Here is an 18,131-nt window from a genome sequence, read left to right on the forward strand (position 1 = left end):
CGTATTCCACTGAGCCTGAAGCAGAGAAGGGTGATGGATGAAGGATCCCCAGCGCCAGGCTATTGCTTTCCCTATAAGTCCATTCCATTTTGCCACAAGAACAGCCAGCAAGCTTTGGCAGGAGGCTGCTGTAGGTGCTTGTGAAAAGCCCCAGTCAGTGCCACGGTACCAAAGCATGTCACTGGCACCAAAGCAGCTTTGCAAGATTGAACTTCACAGACCTGATCTGCCAGAAATGAAATAAGGAGGCTCTGCCAGAATGGTAGAGACATCCTGGAGAGCAGGCAGGAAAACAGAGCAGGTACAGAGGGGAGAAATGCCGAGATACGAGGCATGGAAATCCAATTCCTTGTTAAATTGGAAAAAGGCAGGGCTTTGAAGATAATGCTGATAGGGTAACATCTCTCAAATAGATATGACGCTGCAGGTTAGAGATACAGAAAGGCACTCATGCGTACACACGGGCACGTAGAGGAAGATGATTGAGAGAACCCATAAGTGAAATACTGGAGAATATGGAAATTAACACAGAAAACAGCCTGGGAAATTCAAATAACCAGTGTGATGGGCTGAATGCAACTTGAGTAGCAAGCTGCCGAGTGCTCTGCAGCTACATGAGGGAGATGTGACGCCCAGGACACTGGGAGCAGCCATTAGGATCACCCAGCTTCTGAGGCTTTTAGGAGCTATTTTTGCAATTCTGTGCAGTTATTCTGCAGGATCTTCAGCCCTCACACCCTTCCGCGGAGAGGCTCATCCTTTTCTCTTAGCATAACCTCGCCATTTGTTTGATGTGGACGACTGGTGCCTGGATCACGCAGCCATCAGGAAGGCAGGTTTCCTGGCCTCAGATCTCCAGCCAGCCCACCTTGCAACAGCAGAGCCCAAGGACATCGAGAGCCAGGTCTCCAATCTCATCCTAGGGGAAGAGAGCAGGAGGGAGCTGTGTTCCTCTGTGCACCAACCATGCAGCTGCTGCTCCAGCACTGCCCTACCAGTCCCATCCTACAATGCTGTCATTCACAATAACCCCTCTGTTATGTTGTTACAGCAGGAGCATGGAGCTGTTATTCATCAGCATCCTGGCAGATAGCTGGGAGCTGTAGTTACAGTCTGCTCTGTGAAGTCTCCCAGATGCTTTGGCTGGGCACAGCGTTCATCATGCCCTTGGGTGCCATGTGAAGCTACCTGCCCTGGCACCGCAGCCTCCCGGGCCAGCACAGCTGCTTGGCCCCAGTTTTGTGTCAGCACCAGCTCCATCACCAGTCTCACAGGGCCAGGGAAGCCCTGCGCCGAGATGCACAAAGGTACATCCATGCCTGCAGCCAGGCACCCCAGCCTTGACGGGCCTGGACCTCACTGGGAGGGTCTGGTGGAGTCAGTGCCCACCAAAGCTGGGTAGGGTCTGGTACGCTGTGAAGGAAACCACCTCTCCTTCAAAAGGGCAGGTAGGGATGTTTGCAAAGTGGGACTGAGACGCAATGGCCACAGGATACCCTGTCACTTTCAAACTCCAGCTGCTTCCAACACACCAGCCAGCATGAAAGTGCCAGCATCTCTATTTAATGAGGAACATGGCAGATGAAGACCACGTTTGCAGGAAATATTTAAAGCACAACTATTGTACTGCTTGATCCCCCTACATCTGTCTTGAACCAAGATCCCTTGATACTCCTGGTCTCTAGATCAGAGTATTTTACCTGAAATGACCACGACATTGCCACTTCACACCCAAACCCTGACCTCTGTTTCCTCTTCTATGCCCTGGTGGGTACATAAAACTTACCATGCAGGACTCACACTGTAGCAGACGAGGGGGGAAGGCAGGCAGGCACAGGGAGGGGTGCAGAGGGCCAAACAGACAAAAGGAGTCCCTGGGATCACCAGCCACCAAAGATGGAGCAAGTGCTGTCTCAGCAACTAGACCCCAGAGGGTTCCATAGTGCTGGGGACGCTATCCCAGCAGGAAAGGTCCATCTGATACACGATGCCAAGAAACCCACCTTGGAAATCTCTGCCTTGCATACCACTGTCTCTTGGAAGGGTGATACCTCAACCTGCAAACCTCAGGAGCTACTGCTCTCAGAGCTGCAAGGACAGGGGCTTTAACACAGCATAGATATTAAGTGAAGACATTTACCAAGTGTAGCATAGACTTTTAAGCACAAAGCCTAGGGCTGCCTATGGCTGTCAGTCCTGGCCTGCTGCAGAACAGATGCATTCCAGCTTGAGCTCTGCTAACAGGAGAAGAGGCTGCGGGTGAAGAGCTCCTGCCGGGATAGGCAGGACTATTTCCAATCTGCCTGTCACAGCTCCAAACTGGTGCTGCAGGCGTCACATCAACCAAGGGAGCTCATACGGTTGAAAGGAGGGAAAGATTTAAGTAACCTCCTTAATCATAGTACGTCCCATGAGACAAGGGCTCCTGATGATGTTGAGAGCGAGGAAAAACTGGCGATGGCAGCAGGATACTGGGAAAGGAGATCCAGGCTTCCCGGGACAGAGGCAGCAGCTGTCCTTGTCTCAGGGTGGCAGGAAAACAGCTGCCAGAATCGCACACAGAGCACTTGGGAATTTAGAGGGGGTTAAGGGCATACAGATCCATGTCTTCCTAACCTTAACTCTTTTCATCCTACCTCTCCTAGGAACGAATCAGGAACAAACCCCAAACAGCTCGTGTGTTTGCCCAGGCGAATTTATCGCAAGAGCTGGTGCGCTGTGCAGTGCAGTCCTGCCTCAGCCCCTGCATGGCCCATCAACAGCCCTTAGCAACTGTCTCGCTGGCTATATGTAGCCTTAACTACAGACTCACGTTGCGTAACCCGTCCTTTTGGTTTCTGCCAAGTATCTCTTAGGATGGATTCCTTCACTCACAAACCCCTCACAGTTCCTAGCTCTCCTGCAAAATTATTTCTGCATAAATAGTCACTGTTCTCTGCTTGCAAGTATTTTTGCGCACGGAAACTCACTGACTGAAAGAAAGAAGGTCCTTGCCACCCCGATACTTGTCCCTGAACTCGAGAGCACCATTTCTGAACAGTGCCAGACTTTCCCCAGCTTAATTAGTGCTGTCTGACTCCGAGTAAAACCAGCCCTTCCCTGTGTGGCCAGATGCTGCATTGTGCCGCTAGCCCAGAGAGAAATCAAGCAACTTAGGCTGTACTGACAGAATTCCTAATGGAATAATTAAACACAAATAATTCAATTAACATTGCAATTGAGTAATTGCATTTAGAGTATTGCTGTAATTGAGCAATATTTGTATTGTCCCAGCAATGAGGATAGGCACAGTTGCCTTTGAACAGGCAAAGGGAAACAGATGGTGCTAATGAAGGGCAGAAGATAAATGTGAGGTCACTAGATTAAGTGCTCTTCCTTTTTTGGCTAGAGAAGAAAGTCAAGCCACTGTGATCCCGTTGCCTTTAAAAGCCTAAGTAACAGAAATAGAAGAGACTCTGCAGGATTGCAGGAGCCTGCTTTACCATTAATTACTTTTTATTGAAAGCTCACAGCCCACTTGCCATTGCATCAACAAGAGGGCAGCTGTGGTCCCTGCCCAGCTAGTCAGTTATCTTAATCGAATGCTGCTTCAGGGTTCAGACATCAGCAGCAAATGGGGAGCTAAGACTTCAAGAGGAATTTCTGCCTCCCTTAGCAACGTGAATGAGCCTGCAGCAAGTGTCAGGCCAGAAGTCAGGAGACCAGATCTCAGTAAGATAAAACAGAGGCAGAAAAATAAAACATTCAGTTTTAGGATGCCTCACTGTTTGTGCTAGCTGTAGCTGTATCTTGGGAGTCTACAGGGCTGAGACCAGCGAGGATGCTCTGGGTCAGTGTAAATGGCAGCTAAATTACCACCCGTGCCATCTCCACTTGCATTCCAGCCCAGTTCTGGGGAGGAGTGTCCAAACTGACTGCCCCAGCACCACTGTCTGCCCAGTTCAACCTGAACAAATGCACTAACTCTTCTTCCCTGTACTCCCATTCCCCCCCACCCCCAAAAAAATAAAAAAGATATAGCAGCAAATGTAAAAGCTGGTATCTCCTGTTTACCTGTTAGTACTGGGGCCTCAGGTGTTGGGTGTTTGTCTTTCCCTTGAGGCTCAGGCTGATGATCACCCTTGGGAGCACAGGCACTTGGGTTTTCAAGGATTACCCTCCAAACAAGAGCTGCAGCTTACAGCTTCCTTGTCTGTATCTGAAGATATGGGTGTTTCCTGGGAACCCAACTTTATCACGTAGCCTAAAGTGCTGGGAATGGAAAGGTTAACAGCATGGTTAACCCCTTCAAGCCTGTGAAGTCACTGCAAACATGATGTACATCACCTCTAGTACTCTGATCTGGGTTCTTCGCAGCTCTGTTACAGTATCACAGATCTGTCTCTCTTCCTCTCCCCAAGGAATATCAGTTCTGTTTCCCCACTCCCAGAGCCCTCAAAGGAATTTAAATTTGTTTGGCAGATAATTATTTTTTTTAAAGAGGCAGCTGATGCTGTTCTGCTGTTTGCAGCTCCTCTCCCCTCTGAGCTTGGTGGTTAATTACCTTAAGACTGCTACACCTCTATCAGCACTAGCTGGAATGATAGGGTGGGGTACTTTGTTTTTGTGGTGTTGTTGGGATTTTTTGTATTTTCACACACACACACCTTGCATATCAATGAGCAACTAGATGGAAAATAAACCAACTGATGTACTGATTTACTGACAGAGAAAACAGTGTGCAGATTCAGGTTCTACCAGGCATCTAAATCCAGGTGAATGACAGGCACATCTTGCTTTGCAAGAGCACTCTGATCACCAAGGTCCATATCAGGTTCTCCTATGCCCAATGCAAGACAAATCCATTGAAACTAGGCTTTGTCAACTTAGCAGATTGCTCTCATTTGAGGCAAGTTTTCCACACATGCAAAGCTGACTCAGTTTAACTGTACTTGAAATACGTTTTGAAGATCTTTTCCCAGGCATCCATTTCCAAGAAGGAGCATGGGACTCTCTCTGGGTGGGAGAAGCACTGCTAAAACTCCAGGGTCTCTTCTAGCCTGTGACCTGGGAGGGCAGCTGGCCACGGGCTGCCTGCATCTCAGTCCCCACACCTGCCACTTGGGTTTGCAGAAAGAGAGAGCAGAAGTAGGTCTGTTCCTTTGAGCGCTGAATGTCTTGCTGCAGACCTGTGGCAGAGTAAGCTGGAGAGCTGAGTTCTGGTTCCTTTTCCTTCAAGGCAAACAGCAACGCAAGTATAAGAGGGGACAAACACGTCCTTGTGACTGGAAAGCCACATGATGGTGACGAGTCTGGATCTGACTCACAGCCCAAGCAATGCTATAGCATACCACCACTGACCGGCTCTGTCCACCCAAGCACTGAGACAGAGCTTTAGCATTCATGTCTCTGTTTACTGTAGGACCCCATTTTCCCACCACGATAGCAATCCCGAATCTAGGGGGAAGAGGTATCCTTGCTTACTGTAGCAACTTGTCTTCCAATTAAGATCTTGAACACAAACTCATTCCCAGCTCTCTCAGGGAAACGTTAGCAGTGTTTCTTCAGTTGTGCTTGGGCTTTCTGTGTGCTTTGGTTTGATCAGGTGTTTGAGTAAGAACAACTAGCATTAGTGTGCTCCAGAAAATCCCAGTGTGTAACTCCAACAAGCCCAGACACACGCACAGCGGCATCATCACAGGAGTAACGACAGTAGCAGTCTCTCTTACACTCCCTCTGAAAGCAGGGACTGCATTAGCAACAAAAGCAGCAAAATCCCTGCAGTGGCACTGTTTTACACTGAGGCAGGTCACCTGAGCTGACTGATACTTCCAACAAACATTGGAAAAATCTCAGCAGGTTTGATGAACCATGCCCTAGACTTGAAGGGTAGCAAGGTCTAATTGCCTCAGGAAGGTCCCAAGCAGGCTGTCATCAAGAGCAGCGTACTGCAACAGCTGATTCCTGAACTCACTAAATGCAAATAAGACTCGGGCTGTTCCAACTTACTGCATATATGCTGGATAAGTATATACTTTGGGGGTTCACAGCTGCATTCTTGCATCTGTAGGGAATGCAGTTGCCATTAGCCCTGTTTCTGCCAGTACTCTGTAGTAAACACACTTGCTCAGAAAGTGGGTAGATAGATACTGGCAATTTTTTTTTAGTAAAAGAATAAATGAAAAGTGTTGTTGTCCACGTGTATATGTACATATGAAGCATACAGCTCAACATCAGCAGGCAATAGCACACATACATCTCCCATCTCCGACTACCCTGTTGCGCGCTAGCTGATGGAAAAGCAGCTGCTACCAGACTCAAGAGTCCAGTCTCCAAATTCCCTTGCTTTCCTTGAAGAAACCTCAAGCCAGCTGTTTTTTCTTCAGACCAAATGAAGGATTTCAAGTTGCAGGAAACAACAGGAAATTTATTTTTGCATGGAAAGAGGAACTCTGTCTCCCCCCGCACTTTGATCCAAGTTGAACTTTTCAGTTGTGCCACTGGTTTTGAACAGTGGTGGGTAGGAAATAGTTATTTGCAACACCCAATTTGCCGATTACTTGTTTCATATCAGCCAGTGAATAGCCCATCTACACTTGGAAAAGTATCCAGGTCCCAAAAGCCACAACCATGGTCACCTGCCAGAGTCAACAGCAAGTGCCAGAAGCCAGCTGCTCTCCACTCCATTGAGAATCCCTCCGGGTCAGTGGGCTGCTGCTTTTGGCTCTGCTGCGGATGAGTTCTGCAGCCTTGGGGAAGCTGTCCTCCCCAGCCCAAAGACAGGACTCAGCTGTCCCCAGCCTCCAGCAAGTCTCCACTGCACCGAGGCTGTGCCTGCGTGCCTAGCAGGAATGCTTTGGGAGCAGCGTGGCTCTCTCTGGTGGCACGACACAGTATGCCAGCTTCACCGGGCATCGCCTGCTCTGCCTGGAGAAGGAGCAGCTGTCACCCAGCAGCATGTGAATGCTCTGCCACCTCTAAGTCAAGGAACATACTTCCTGAAGATGGGTTGAATATGGCACACCCTTTCCCCTCCTGTCCTTTGCAGTGGTATCTGCTGCCTCTGTGTCTGGAAATCTGGAATTAAGTTTTTCCACCTTCTAGCACGATGTAAGCTCATAATACAGGCTGCCTCAAGGCTCACAGGCAGGGGACAGCTGTCTCCCCCACCATATGTTCCAGTGTTGTATCGTGTTAAAGGTTGACAGTACGCCCTTTCTTCCCCTCCAGTTTTACTGAGAGCATTTATTTCATAAAGATTGAAATGCCACTTCAGGGCTGCTGAATATCATGGTGCATGGTAGGCCTACAAGTTAACTTGTTCTCAACAAATATTGTCTGTACAGAGGCCTCAAATCCCACCAGCTCAAGTGTCCACAGTATGCAACATTTATCACAGAAGCAGCCTTCTCCATTAATCTCTTGGCAGCATCCGAGGGAAGACATGGCCCTCACCATTTGTGTGCCTGTAGGTGCAACGTACAAGTAATTGGCCAGTAAAGAGTCCTTCAAGTTAGAGAGCCTCCAACAGAAAAATGCAGAAAAACTATGCATAGCACAGTTAAAGAGCATGGCAGAGGCTGAAGCAAGCAGTGGGGGAGTGAACACAGGGTTGATCTTTAAACTATCACCCTCCACCCGCATTCCCTTTAGTTGAGGAACAGGGTCAGAGGCCACCAGGACTCCTCCAAATCAAGTGCGCAGGGGAAATCACTGCTCAGCAGATTGCTCCCTGCAGCCCAGCACCCCACCTTGCTCAGCAATTCACCCTGCAGGTGCTCCAGTTTCAGGCCCATGCAGAGCACTGACACTTTCCTCCAGGTGGTTCCGGGCTTCACGCAGCTGATGCCCGAGACACAGTGCACAGGTCAGCCCCATCTCTGCTTCAGTCTTATCGCTTCCAGTGAGTACCAAAGCATTAGTCTGCTTCCAGGTGACAGATTATTATGTAAAAAAATCCCACTATCCAGATGGTCTTTTTTTTTTTTTTCCCCTCCTTTTGGTAGAGCAGATAAGCAAGTAGATTCTCTCTTTTGATCCATATCATACTTTATTCTTTTTTTGTTATATACACTGCCTTATCATACAGCATATGTCTTTGTACAAAAAAAATACTATAATAAACTCATATGAAGTAGTATTTAAGCTGGTCCATGATGCTTTCAGAGACAACAATTCTAACAGAAAGAAATCTAGCTTGGTTAATGCTGCCCAGGAACTGCCCCAATCATTCTTACACTACACTGCACAGCCTTCATTAACTTACAAATGAATTCCTGCTGTGTCTCACTGCTTTCTTCAGATGTTATTATTCCAGCCACCAAGGACATAAACAATTCTCTTGATTTAAGGAACTAGTCTGAGATGCTGCTTGACTGTGGCTTGGGGAGGGGCAACAGCTTTGGAAGAGATGTTTTATTCAACTAAACAAAAAAAAACCCTTCCAAATAGAAGCAGAGGTCAAATTTAAATAAACTCACAGAGCTTAAACAGGGGAATTCATGGTTAAAGAGAACAACAGAAATGGGGGTTTGTATTACTTCAGCTATTATCTTCATTCAGGACCCATATCACAACAAACAGTTGATCGCCTTCATCTCTCTTATCTGAGCACTGGTTCAGGACAACCTTGTGGGATTTTTCTAGATTATGAAACCCTTCTCTTTATCCAAGGGATGCTCTGCCCCTGGTCTGAAGGTAGCACCTTGCTGCAGAATAACAACAACTCTAATCCCCTATTTACCTACTGTTCTAAGAGCAAAGGCTTCTTTTTTTTTTTTTTTTTTAAATAAACAAGGCCTGCTCTAATTAGGGAAAAGGATAGAGGCAGGAAGGTGTATGCATGTGGGCCTAAAACTACACATGACATGGACTGTTGCAGGCCAGGTCACAACAATCTGTCACCCAGGCACTTCACACACTAACTGCTTACCCAGAAACAGGTGCAGCAAGGACAATGCAGAGCATCAGCCTGTTGCAAGCATTTGAGAGGGTACCTGAACTGCTGCCACATTTCCCACTCCTCCCACACCGATTCCTCTTTCTTCCACTGCTGAGAGAAGTAATTGCCATGTGCCACTTTGGGCTGACCCCTGGAGTGAGACAAGGTTCCCAGCTCAATAGATCTACGTGACCTCACAACACAGGTCCTCTCAGAGACCTCATAGCTAATTCCAGGCACAGTCCCCTTCCCACAGCTTCTTGTGGCACAGGATTTCCAGCTCTGGTGACATTCTAGCAAAGGTATCTCACCTGTTCTGAGCTCAGGGTGATCAACCATCTGCTCTGATCTTTCCCTTCAGCACAGTGGTTTTAAAGAAACTTCGATAATTTCTTTCTCCTCCCAGCTGTGCTTTTGCCCAATGCACATCACTCCCCCACTTCCACTGTCTCACTCCATCACCACACGCACCATTTAGCCTGTCCCTCACTGCCTTACAACACGGCTTCAGCCCTACGTGGCCCCCTGCACCCCTAGCCCTGCATTCCCATTCAGCTTTGCCTACACCCTCCAGCTCCACTGGTGCGCTCTGCACCATGGCTCAGAGCTTTGCCCAGCTTTCCACCACACACACCAGCACTGGTCTGCCAGCAAGTCACTAAAGGCAAATGATGACAAAAAGTTGTACTTGGGGCCAGGATGGCATTTTCAGTGTTTTGTTACATTACGGTGACCTCCTGTAGCTCCCCTCAGCACCCCAGGCTCCCCCCAAAGCTTGTTACAGTTCTGACAGTTGCTCTGACCAAGAGCTGTACACCCACCCAAGTCATGCTGACGGTCCAGCCTTCATACAGTGCCTGTGACCCAGAGCAAAACCAGAAATTTCTTACCTTGTCAAAGCCTCCCACATGCAGCTGTTGGCCAGATGCCTCTTGAACCTCCCAGGCACAGTGTAGGTAGTCCCAAAGCCAAGACAAATCACACATCTTCCTGCTACCTTACTGTTTCTTGCACAATAGTCACACAACTTCCCCTCCTCCCCACCCTAGGAATACCACAAATGTAATACCTGCTGTCTCTGCCAGCTCCCCTTCCCCCAGTGCTCCTCTGCAACCATTTAACTCCTCCAGGGTGGAGCCCTCCAGCTCCCAGGTGGATGGGATCAGCTCAGGTGAGACAGGGGAAGTCAACACGTTCATCCCCCTCCTATATACTTGCCACAGTGCCACACCTAAGGCTCTGCTCCAGGAAAAAAAAGTCAGGAGATCCCATCACCTAGGTCCCCAGACAGAGAAAAACACAGGGATGGCTGACTCTTGGGTGCATGTAGGGGGTGGAACCCGCCTAAAGCTCACAGCATCTTTAAGCTCAAGCACTGATTGTTAGATCTGCTACAGTTCCTAGTCTGCTGCCGTCTGACAAGTGTCTGCCTTGCCCACATCCTCTCCTTATGAGTTAACAAAATCAGTTGTGTCCTTCTCCATTCCTATCCTCATCATTTTATGCAGCTGTCCAACAGGAAAAGAATTTTCCAAAGAGGTCTATGGCTTTTCTCTGCTGAGGAGCTACGGGAGATAGCTGGCCAGATAGAATCATAGAATTGCTTAGGTAAATACAACCTAGCTGCCTTGGCAGTCTTTGCTGGGTTGTGATACCACCAAGTTAAAATGGTGTAGATTAAAAAAAAAGCTGACCAGCATCAGAAGTGAGCAGCCTGCCAGGCTGCTGGGATCCCTAATGGAGACTCACAATTAAAAAGAGATGGTCTCCAAGGCTTGTAGGTGGACAGTATCCGCTACCATGCTGGCAGCTTCCTAGGATCTCATAACCAGCCCTATCTGCACCAGGAAGCCATGGGGTTGGTGATGTTTTAAGCATAGACTCAAGCAGATTGTGCCTGTGCCTCTCCACAATTCTGGCAACACTCCTCACACAGCTCTGCCCTGACCTGCAGCATCTGCTGCTTTTTGTGCCATGGTCCTTCAATGTGATTGCCCTAACACCATCCAGGTTTTGCCTGTGGTGGTCCTGCTCGTGTCCCCTTCCCATGCACACAAACTGGGTGCAAAGCAAGGAAGAATGAAGTGCTTCAGCCAGCATTCAGCTGAGCGAGGGGAGATGAATCACACACTCCACCAACGTTTGTCACATCCAGCAAGGGTCAGGTACACCAACTGCAACCTGTGAGGAGACTGGTGAGAAATGTCCTAATGTGAGAATGACCAAGGGAAGTCAGATAAAGCACTTAGGAAAGGACAGAAGAGATCAGAGTTCCCTGAAAAGAGCACAGAACAATCAGGAGGGAAAAGGAAAAACAGGCACCAGCTGTTCTGCATCGCAATCTGAAAGTAAAATCTACCTGAAAGAGAAGACAGAGCAAAGAGAAAATTGTCTCCTGTTTGTGAAGAGTACAGGAAAGAAATAACCCAGCCCCTAGCAGATTCCAGGCACCTTCTCTGGAGCCAAGACTGACTATCTGCGGCAGCAGCTCTTGAAGGGGATCGCAGAGAATAAGGATGCATCCAAGCTGCAGGAGCTGCAGAGGAGAGGGTAAAAGTCTGCCAACCCAGCAGCTTCAGAGCCACCCACTCCAGCATGAGGAGGTGCACAAGCCACAGATACATGAGTGTGCAGTGAGCGTGCTGGACACATTAAGGCGCTGCCTGATAGTTTGGCACTGGTGCATGCCCTTGCCCACTGGTCTGTTTTGCCGTATATCCAGTAGCCCGTGCTGCCAAACATCCAGAATAGATACTGCTAAAAGCAGTCACCTGCTACTTGAATGAGAAAATCTGGGAGGGCTTGGGGGACAGAGGTTACTTCACTAAGGGTTTATTTTGTGTATTTGCACTCCCCTGAGCATCAGCCTGCACCATAGCCTGCAAGGGATGCTGCAGAGCTTCATTTCACCCACAGGAGCTCAGTCTCATGCACTGAGTATTGGGACCCACCATGTTAGATGAGAAACACAGAAGCAATACCAGTCTTGTCTCCTTATTTTGTAGGCTGTAGAGGAGATACCACTCTATACACAGATACAGCTCAGTTATTTTAGATAAACTTTATCCGGAGGGAAGCACATACCAACAAAGCAGCATTTTACAGAATAAAAGAAGTACACAGAAATTTTGGATACAAACTTTAAAGTGAACAGCAGAAAAATGTAGTCATCTTCCCTTTAAAACAAATACAAGAGGTAGATGATAATACCAACAACAGACCCGGAGGAAGATGGGAATGACCGCAGCCCAGAAGCTAGACTGCAGGTTTAAGGGGAAAAATAATATCTAAATGTAAGTTCTTGCTCTGTCTCAGATGTTTATATGGAACAACTCTTCTGGGTTTTCTCTTTCTCAAGCTGTAGAATGAGGAAACTATCTTTGCCTCAGATGGTCAGTATGTGGACAAAGGGAAATATGAAGAAAGATGAAACACACAGATCAAGCTGGGCTGTATACTTCAGCACACCACCATAGCTCTGACAGAAGGCAGGAACAAGTTAAGATGGGAACACTGGCTCTGCCACCACAACTGGAGGACAGAATGCTTGAGCAAGGTGAGATGACAACATGCAGTTATTGGGATACCACTGTAAACAACCTCGACCTCGTTTCCACAGCTACAGTACTCTCTACTTAACTGCAATACATTTAATCAAGATGTTTCTTAGGGAACCAAATAAAGCTTGATGATGCTTAATGGCCGGGTTGTTTAACTGGGCTCATAATTTTGATTAATTAAGATGCCTGCAGGTGTTGGAGTGGTACTTAGGCAACCACTTTGATGTTCAGAAGCAAAGGGGGTTTTGTATCCCCTCCAAAAGTATTTCTGCCAGTGCTAGTTCAGCAAAGCAAAATTGCCTTCAAAAGCCCTTGCAAAAAAGTCAGCCCTTGTAGCTGGCAGTAGCCCCCAGATTTTTGGGGAGCTTGGCAGCCTGTGTGTCCTTTTAACCAGTTTCCTCTTGCAATGATCTATGCAGAAAAAAACCAACCAACAAAACCAACGCCCAACCTTTTGCCTAGGGCAGCCTGTTTCCTTGATAGGAAGAACGTAACACTGAGAGAGGATCCCCCCAGGTGGTGGTGATGCATTCAGGCGACAGATCTGATCAGAGCAGCAAATTGCCCACCACCAAACCAATGTTTCTACTCTATTGAAAACAGCAGTAGAGCTTGTCCTTCTGAGCAGTGGAAAATATGAGGCCTGGCTTCCTGTGAGTTTGTGCCCTGTGTTCATATACCCTAATCCTGAGAATTCAGCTTTCTGCTGCCAGTGCATCTCCCCTTCCCATTTGCAATGCCTTCCCTATCCTGCATCACCAGCTTCCCCTCATGGAGTGGTGTGGATGACCTCCTGTAGCCTATGGGTGTACGGAGTGACTGGCCAGCAGGTACAGGAGATCCCATTAGAACTTCACCCTTAGCCAGTACTAATTTGTATTTCCCTTTTCTATTCGGCAACCAACTTTCTCATAAAACATACTCAGATTTTTGTTCTTGAATGCAGATAAAATGTCCCCAGTTAAAAAAAAAAAAAAATATTTGGAGAGAAAATAGGGGACATACCAGTGTGGTATATGCTCATTTTCATAGGAAACTAAACCACTGGAGAGAGGCACAATGAACCAAGCACATTATTGTTTTCAGAATAGAGCATTGACATTAAGCAGAACTTGATAATTTAGGACTTAGTAAATTACTACTGCCAACTATAAAGGTAACATTACCTTGTGGATAGAGCACTGGAATAGGGCTCAGAAAAGCAGAGTATAACTGATTTGCCATATATATACTGAATGAATTTGGGCTAATGTTATCTTCACATGTATATAAATACAGGGCAATCTTCCACTTTTCTTGTAATCTGTATAAGAAAAGCAAAAATGAAGCAGCATGTTGTCTAGGGACCACAAAGACAAATTTTTCTAAGGAACAACCTTACTGTAACTTCTTGGCAACCACAAGCAGTACTGAGTCAGGAGTAATGACCTCAGCTTTTTCATACACCTGCACTGTATCCCTCCACCACAGCTTTGTAGAGTAGGAATAAAAGGCATTCAAAAGAAATTTATGGAAAGTTACGCGAATACAAATTGGAGTAGCCCCTTAGTGTTATCAGCATATTTGATAGCTTGTGTGATGAATCATAACTGAAGTACCTGCTTTCCAGTGCATTAACACCAAAGCAGAGGCTGGATAATATTATTCTGACCCAAGAAATGGGTCTGCTTTTAAAGGAAGCAGTTGAAATGTCCAGACATCAGCTTAATTTGTCCTAGAGTTATAACAGAGTATCACAAACATACTGTGAATTCTGAAAATTCCTGACAAAACAAAAAAATATATCTGGAAACTCACTGTCAGTGTCTTCAATCCACCATGGAGAAATAATTTTGTTTTTAAACTGCTTACAAGCTTTTGGTTAAGTGTACCTGAAATCCATCAACACGCAAGGCCCTGCTCATCCTCTCCACTTTGATTATTAAGCAAATATCTTTGTTTTCCCATATGATTAACAACATTAAATGAACATATTTTGCAGCAGCTAGTAAGAGAAACATCTTTGTTACCCATCTCCATAGCTCTAGATAGGACCTGAAGGCCAAAGAAAAGTTTTTGCCGCGTATCCCAGCCCTTTAAGTGAAGCTTTGTTACGCAAAATTCCTCTTATCTCACTTTTATGAAGTCTCTCAGGGCATGATATAGAGAATGTAGAGTGAAAGGCAACTGGAACTGTTCATTAGAACACATTCTTTTATTAATCAAGAAAGATCAGAAAAATAGCTGGATGGACAGCAGGTATATAGATGACACTGAACCATACATCGTCAAAAATTGTTCAAAAGAACTAAGCTATTCAGCCATCTGACTATAGCTGGTTACCTTGTTCTGCCAGTGTAAAGCAGTCTCAGACGTGGATATGGAACCCTGAAGAGCTCTGATCTTCTCATCAAGAAGTAGCTAAGAGGAGATTCTGAACTGGCCCCAGTCCCAGCATTGGAGGCCAAGCAAGAATATTACCGCTTGCAAGTCTTGCAACAGTAACTAAGCACCAGACTCATTGCCCAGAGCTGCATTTCTAGAATCATAGTGCTATTTATCAGCCATAACCACAAAAAGACTTTCTCTGGCTTACAGAATTGTAATATATTTTCTGATTCACAGAGCCTGTATCAGACTGAAGGAAGCAGAACATTAATGAGAGAAGTGCAAGAGCTGGACAGCCTCAGTCTATAGAACTTATGGATGCTATGTTCTTCCTGACTCATTCACTTTCTCCAGAGAGATTCTCCCTGAACTGTTCAAGAGAAACGATCTACTACTTCATGACCAGTTAGGCTTCAAGACTTCAAACTAAGAGATTACTTTTTGCAAACTTTCTATTCCTCTATCCATCAGAAAAAATTTATGAAATCAAACTCCCTTGATAGTCTTAAGGTGACTTCCAAGGTCTCCTCTTCAGAGAGAAAACAAGCTTTACCATTCTTGCTGTCTACAGGGTAGGGCAGGTGCAGCAGCAGCTTTCTGTAAAAGAGGACACGGTGAATTTCAGTGTCTCAGACTGGGTAAGCAATTGAGAAGGCATTACAAGTTACTCTTACAATTCACCAATCAATATACCAAGGAATATTCTTTCAGTATATCTCATTCTCATGACAGGTTATGGGGTTCCTGCAATACCTGGTGCACAGCTATACAGGCTCTGAAATATTTTCAACACTATTCCTTTCTTTTGGCTGTGGCTATGACAACAGTTTCCAATGACAGATTGTAGGCTCTCTCCACTGTTCTTGTTTTCGCACAGTGCTGCATTTTAAATGCAGCGGAAGGAAGACCTGCATCAATAATGCTCTCCTGGTGGTAAAAAACTGTATAATGCCTAAAGCCTGAACATGTCTTCTGGATTTTGTCTTCCCTCATAAACAGTAAGTGGTACAGCCTGATTAGAGATTCTGGCCAGTCTAGTTTCTCAAAGGATGTGTCTATACTACAAAGCACAGTTCAAGTGTGAGAATGGACTTACAGTAATGAAGTTGCTGTAATTTTAACATACATTGAAGATTAATTCAGTGATCCCCTACCTGTAGCTCAGGCACATAATGCACAAAGAAAATCTGGATCTTGGACTCAGGAACTATTCCACAGTCCCTTGCTGTGTTAGACATACAGCTTTTCCTGGAATGGCTGAAAAGCCTCCTGGTTTATCTCCTCAGGAGGATGTCTCAGTCTGGATTCATTTCACTTTTCTCATTGACAACAGTTCAAACTTACTTGCTCATGCAGAGTCCAGACTCTTTCCCCTTTCTACTCAGGCTTATATATTAACAGTATGAATGATGGGTCAGTCTCGGACCTCTATTGACAGTGCAAACAGAATCAAGGACACTTTAGAATCAAGAGGTCTGCCCAGCCAAACTCCACAGAGCCCTACAAGACAACATGGTAGCTTAGACAGGTGTTACTTTAAATTGGGTTTTAAGTCATACTGATACTTTTTCAAACCTTTACAGCTGTCTTGTAGCAGCCATGGCTGAAAGAGATACAGTCAAAGCACCTTTGCACCCCACCTACTAAAGGCAGCCGTTTGCTATAATTTGGAGAAGTCCTTAAAACCAGCCTGGCTTAGAACAGGACTACGAAGTTGGAAACGGTTCCTTTGGGCCCTCCTACACACCTGTGAGAGTACAGTGGCTTTTGGTACCTAGAACTTGAAGTTTTGTTTGCTTCTGTTTCTTTCACACTGAGAAGACTTGTACTTACATTTACAAAAGCAGCACTGGCTCAGGCTGTACCCAAGCAAACATTAGATTTACAGCAAACTTTTTATTTGCTAGGCTTGTGACTAGAGACAGCTGGATACTAAGAAGATAACAGCAGATCTGAGTCACCAAAAAGATAGAATTGCAAAAGAAAAAGGATGCTGAGGTTTTCCTACATCTGCAGTATTGCATTAAGCTACTTCTAGGTTCTGCAAATCATCAACTGAACAATTATTCCTCCTAATTTTCCAGTTTCAGAGCTAGCACTTCCAAACATTCTTGTATTCTTATTGTATCTTTGGGTTAAATCCAAGCAGGAAGTAATTGACTCAGCCTGGTTTTGTCTAAGAAAGGTGGTTTTTCTATAGTTAGTCCACCAGGGACAGGATTTATTTGGGCCTTAATCCATGGCCTACACCTTAAATTTATTTGCAGGAAGATATTCACACAGGGATCTTCCTACACCCCATTCAATGCAGCAAGTAGTCAAAACCAAATCAAAACAGACATGGGAATTATCTGGAAGTCTCAGGCAGGGCAATTGCACACATTAAGGGAAATATGGAAGAAGACTGACGAGTGTGAGAGAGTATCAGTCAGTTGATTATCTTTTTAGGTTTAAAATAGCCCTATAAAAAATCTCTTTAGGGAAACCTTGTAACATTTCCATCTCTGTGTCCATGCCACACAAATTGTGATATGTCCACAATTTGGCTTTCAGCTTTTGAAAATGTATCTGCACATTTTTTACTATCTTCAGTTATCTATTTGTACAAATTAGTATTTAGAAAGCAAACTTCCAAGAAGCCCCCAAAGACTGTGGGCAGCTTTTTGCAAGACATTTTAGGCCCTTGAAACCTTGCTGTTTAAGTAGCAGAAATCTGTCTCAAAGATATTTTTGCTAGAACAGTATCATAGATTCAAAAGCTAGCACACTGTACACCTATGGATGTCCTATGGTTGTTTTTGTCTATACCTATTTCTCATGTGCCATTAATAATCCAATCTTCATCTTTAGCTTTGCTTTCCACACAGCATTCCAACCTCCTTTTAAACAAAATATTAATTGTACTTCTATCAATTGTCTTTCACTTACTTTTGGGGAGTTCGAAGGTCAAGAACCTTGTCCTGGATATCTAATGTAATGTCTGAGTACTTTGTCTCTGGCAGCTTGATTTTAATCTGAAATGATGGGCAAAGGTAAAGCTGTGGTTGGATATATAGCCCTACAAGCCATAAAAGATCTAATCTGCATGAATATTTTCATGCCAATGTCAAAGAACAACATTCTGAGTAGGTAATTTGCATTAGAGAAAATATGACAGTGATCATCATTGCTTTCAATAGCTTAGTGATGTGTATTTATAACCTATTTTCTTCAAAATCCTGAGCTGGTAACGTACTTGACAGTTATTCTACATCCAGCAAAACTCCCTGGCTTTTTGTTTCCAA

General features: G+C 45.5%; 1 protein-coding gene across 1 annotated transcript in view; it reads right to left on the reverse strand.

The window, feature by feature from the left end:
- DNAAF6 (dynein axonemal assembly factor 6) overlaps positions 1-18,131 on the reverse strand; it is a 31,837-nt gene that overhangs the window by 7,285 nt on the left and 6,421 nt on the right. Inside the window, exons 6-8 of the mRNA XM_080365561.1 lie at positions 17,776-17,861; positions 13,647-15,444; positions 4,054-4,251 (exon numbers count right to left, since the gene is read on the reverse strand). Coding sequence (XP_080221687.1) covers positions 15,315-15,444; positions 17,776-17,861 — 216 coding nt within the window. The 3' untranslated portion in view covers positions 4,054-4,251; positions 13,647-15,314. The remainder of the gene's footprint in view (positions 1-4,053; positions 4,252-13,646; positions 15,445-17,775; positions 17,862-18,131) is intronic.

The sequence above is a fragment of the Falco punctatus genome (assembly GCF_963210335.1).
Source record: "Falco punctatus genome assembly, chromosome: 15".
In the NCBI taxonomy this organism is placed as follows: Eukaryota; Metazoa; Chordata; class Aves; order Falconiformes; family Falconidae; genus Falco; species Falco punctatus.